Source organism: Lolium rigidum, chromosome 4 (assembly GCF_022539505.1).
Source record: "Lolium rigidum isolate FL_2022 chromosome 4, APGP_CSIRO_Lrig_0.1, whole genome shotgun sequence".
In the NCBI taxonomy this organism is placed as follows: Eukaryota; Viridiplantae; Streptophyta; class Magnoliopsida; order Poales; family Poaceae; genus Lolium; species Lolium rigidum.
This window is the reverse complement of record NC_061511.1, coordinates 171,350,153-171,354,970: the sequence shown is the minus strand read 5'-3', so window position 1 is coordinate 171,354,970 and position 4,818 is coordinate 171,350,153. Positions and strand designations below refer to the sequence as shown.

General features: G+C 46.1%; 1 protein-coding gene across 1 annotated transcript; it reads right to left on the bottom strand.

The window, feature by feature from the left end:
- Positions 1-1,269: 1,269 nt before the first annotated feature.
- On the bottom strand, positions 1,270-3,328 carry LOC124706323 (60S ribosomal export protein NMD3-like). The gene has a single exon (XM_047237981.1). It carries the CDS (start codon positions 3,226-3,228, stop codon positions 1,657-1,659), a length of 1,572 nt encoding a protein of 523 aa, XP_047093937.1. The 5' UTR covers positions 3,229-3,328; the 3' UTR covers positions 1,270-1,656.
- Positions 3,329-4,818: the final 1,490 nt, after the last annotated feature.

The window sequence follows — 4,818 nt, the reverse complement described above, 5'->3', positions numbered from 1 at the left end:
TGGGGAAAATAATCCATGAACTTCTGGAGCGAACAGTCAGGAATAGGAAGTCACCTGTGTTTAATAATCTATGCATAGTCAGTCAGACAGTTAACATAGGTATCTTTGAACTTTTATCCACGCACCGCGCAAAAGCTGCCCCAACTTATGCAAGTAGACATGCAGAACCCTTCGGATTTAGACATCTACCGGCTGTCTAGTCCAATAAAAAAGAAAGAATAGCATGATGCAAGAACTTTTTTTTACTACCAAAGGGCAGCAGTAGCCTTCGCTCTCAATCTTCTTCACATTTGGCTTTTTTTTTTACCAAGCTCCACTAACCACATTGCAATACGAACATATATGTTTCAAGAATCAAATGTTACATCGACTCTTGTTATTTTGAACGACCAAACAATGACAACAGAACAGAGTATCACTTATGACAATTGTTACACCCAGATATGAGATATGGTTTCAAACAATGTCATAGCATCAAACAGAGATATCCAAAATTTCAAACTTTAAACAACACCTGGCACATTCATAGCTAGTAGCAGTGAAGAAAACAAACTTAAATGGATTAAATAGAAGCAGTTCAGACCTATAATCTGCAGCAGGACAGAACAGGCATGAGTAATGCTCTAAGTAGACATTATTGCTCATCAAACCATACCAGCAGGTGCTGAGGTAGTCGGAGACAGGCAGAGGCTCTAGTCACCTATGTTTAAGAATCTCTTATACTAGTAAGATGCATAGTCAGGTAGTATCTTGAACTCATCCGAGCACTAGATGGTGCTACATAAGTTTTCCGAACAGAGCATAATGGAATTCAAGTTTATGTAGTTTCGGCTCAACAGAATCTGTAGTGCTGTAGCTGGACGAGGTTGCTGCAAGAGTCACCATTAACAGGTTGCACCAGAGTGTTGGTAATAATATTGCACTATTACTGAGCTGAGGTAGTCGGAGACAGGCAAAGGCTCTAGTCACCTATCTTTAAGAATCTCTTACACTAGTAACATGCATAGTCAGGTAGTATCTCTGAACTCGTCCGAGAACTAGATGGTACTACATAAGTTTCCCAACAAAAACAAAAATAAGAGCACAATGGAAGGATTTATTTTACACCAATAGGCAACAGTAGAATTGTTCCGAATTTCTTCCCCAGCTTTGGCTTCTTTTCCCCCAAAATCCACTAACCACATCACAATACAAATATATGTTTCAAGAATCTAATGTTGCATCTACTCTATGAACTTTTGAACAGCCAAAGAATAACTGAACAGCATATCACAAACAGTATAGAATATGCCAGGAAATGTATTTAATCACATTGCAATAAGAACATATATGTTCCAAGAATCAAATGTTACATTTCCTCTTGTTATTTGAACGATCAAACAATGACAACTGAACAGGGTATCATAAACAACATCATATGCCAGGAAATGTATTTAACTTATGACAGTTGTTCCACCCAGATAAGAGATGGTTTCAAATACTGTCGATAGCAACAAACCGAGAAATCCGAAACTTATAGAACTTTAAAGCAACACCTTGCACATTCATAGCTAGTAGCAGTGAAGAAAAACAAAACTTATATGGATTAAACAGATGCATTTCAGACCTATGATCTGCAGAACCGCCATGAGCAATGCTATAAGTAGACATGGTTGCTCATTCCACCATACCAGCAGGTGCTGCACTGCCTTCCTCCTCTTCATCATCCTCGTCATCACCGAGGCTGAGGTCCTCAATCAACTCCTCAATTGGAATAGTAGGGACATCATCACCAATAGTTGATGCCATTTCTGACCTGTAGTCCTCATTCTTGTACAGATTTATCCCAAACCTTAGTTCTGGGTCACGCTCCAAGTCAAGCATAAACTTGACATACTCATCTTCCCTCCTGTCTTCCTCACCTTTGGCCTTGTTCCCCAGATCTTCCTCGACAGGCAGCCGCTTGAGCTTCCATCTGCGTGTGCGTGGCTTCTTCTCGTAGCTCTTCTTGACGAGAACTACTTCAGGCAAATTCTGGCGTAGCAAAGCCTTGTCCATATCATCATCATTCATATTGGCTCCATAGAGATCATAGCCGAGGGCAAGGTCCCCAGGGTTGAGCCGGTGCCCAAGATGGGTCCGTACCGTAAATACGGTATCATTTTTCCCAAAATCAGACATGCGGGCAACCTGCGCGTATGCCAGCTGGTACTTGGATCCATCGACAGTGATCTCCGGCGACTCCTGCTCAATATCAAGCACCATGTACTCCACGAGCTGCTTGCTAGTGAGAGCGGCCTTGAAGTTGTACACCCTGTACTTCTTCTCCTCAAGGTGATGCACACGCAGGGTGAGGGGGTCGAGCAGGGCAATGGCGTTGGTGACCTTGATGCAGAGGACCAGCGGGCCAAGTCCACCGAGGTCACGGGACGCCTTGGGGCTGAGGGCAATGAGGTCCTCACGGCATATGGGGCAGATCTCGACCGAGAAGGTGTACTTGTAGTTGTAGATGAAACTCTTGGTGTCGTGAGAGACGAGCTGCTTCGCCGTGTTGGTCTGGATGGGCGCGACGGTGCCGAGGAAGTCGACGAGGCGGGCGGCGTGCGAGCGGGAGCCGAAGAAGAAGTCGAGGCCACCGGGGGCCGAGGCGACGCGGATGGCGAGCGCGGCCTGGCCGTGCTTGATGAGGAGCTGCTCGAGGTAGAGGAAGGTGCGGCGGTGCGGGACGTGCTGGCGGAGCTGGACGACGGCGACCCACTGGTCGGGGTTGGCCTGGGCGCGGGCGCACGAGTCGCAGAGGCGGTCGTGGACGACGAACTCGACGGGGTGGGTCTGCTCGAGGACGATGCCGTTGAGGACCTCGCGGCGGAGGCGGAGCTTGAGGCGGAGGCGCTTGGAGTGGGGCTCGGAGAAGACGAACTCGGCGCCGGAGAGCGAGACGCGGAGGCGGGCGAGCGGGTGCTTGAGGCGGCGGAGGAGGATCTGCATGAGCTCGGGGGACTCGGGCCCGGCCTTGACCCAGGAGCGCGGCGGCTGGAGGTAGGAGAAGCAGTCGGGGCAGTAGACGACGGCGGCGTTGCGCGGGACGCCCTCGGTGATGTCGACGCGCGCGCGGAGGCAGCGCGCGCACATGTTGGCCGGGTTGGGCTGCATGGAGACGCCGCACATGCAGCAGAGCACCGTGCCGGCGGTGTGCGTCGGGACGAACATGCCGCTGCCGGCGGCCGGCGGGGCAGACCCCGGCATCATCTTGGGCAGGGCGGGGCGAATCGAATCGGAGGAGATGGGGGCGCGGCGCGATGGGGGATGGAGAATTTTGTTAGGGTTTTGTAGGCTTTGTAGCTGCAGATTTGTGGGGAAGAGAGGCGGCGGCGCTATGGTCGCCGTGACGAAGGCGATTACGTTGTCCAACGCCGCGTGGGCTTTTGGACCAACCACGCTGCTTCCGTATATGGGCCTAATTGGTTTCTTGGTTCAGAGACTATAGGGTGCCCACTAGTTAATCCAACAAAAACCAAAAAGGTTAGAGCATACAGCGCAAAAATAAACTTACCTTCTGCTAAAAAAAAACTTACCCTCGTATAAAAAAAAAATGCATCAAAAATAAAGATGAGATTGCATAAGAATCGAGACTATAAAATTTTGGTTTGTACTATCACTAATTCATGCATAGAAGCATTTGCAACAGAACACTTATTCATTGAAGGAGATACTATTACTTGCCTTACCACACCATTGTACTTGGAAAGTAAAAAAGGAATGACACCCTACATAATTATGACACAACATGCCTTCTTCATCTCTCTCCACATATATGGGAGATCTGAGTCGTGCCACGAGTCACACAACACAACCCATGTATTCAAGCAAAAAAAAACCTACATATTATCTCTTTTTTATTTTGATCCAGGAAAAACATGTTGGATTTTAAACCATGGCATGACAATGTCTTAGGAATGAGCGGCGTCGGGAGAAACATCTCAACATGGCAGCCAGCATAGCCTGCATGGCTTGGTACATCATCGATCATAATCGGTTTGACAGCATAGTGGGGTCGTCTACCATGAAGTTAGACAAATGGTTATTGATACCAAGCTAAGCATGTGCTATACTACTTGCTTCTCGCTTGCATTTTTATTGAGAATTGTTGTTTAGTTAATATGGTTACAATTAGCTGACGATTGAGTGGTGACAGAATTTTGGATCAGCATTGTTGCTACACTATATAAGCCTAGTGGAATTCAGGCCACATAAAATCCCACTTTACCCCATGCTTCCGTATATGGGACTAATTGGTTTATTGGTTCAGAGACTATAGGAGTGCCCACTAAATAATCCACCAAAAACAAAAAATTGATAGAGCATGCAACGCAAAAATAAACTTACCCTCCTATAAAAATATGAATATGAATCTAAAATAAAGATGAGATTGCATAAGAATCGAGACTATAAAATTTTGGTCTGTACTAGTATCACTAATTTATTCATGTAAGCATTTCCAAAAGAAAACTTATTCATTGAAGAAAATACTATTATCTGCCCTACCACACCACTGTACTTGGAAAGTAAAAAAGAAATGGCACCCTACATAATTATGACACAACATGCCTTCTTCCTCTCTACATATACGGGAGATCTGGAGATCTGAATCATACCACAAGTCACACAACACAACCCATGTAGTCAAGCAAAAAAAAACCTACATATTATCTCTTTCTAATTTTGATCGAGGAAAAACATGTTGGATTTTCAATCATGGCATGACCACCTATTAGGAATGAGCGGCATCGGGAGAAACATCTCAACATTATAGCAATCCTAGACTGCATGGCTCTGTGA

Coding starts and splice junctions, on each gene's coding strand:
- LOC124706323 (XM_047237981.1), bottom strand. CDS start 3,228: ATGATGCCGGGGTCTGCCCCGCCGGCCGCCGGCAGCGGCATGTTCGTC.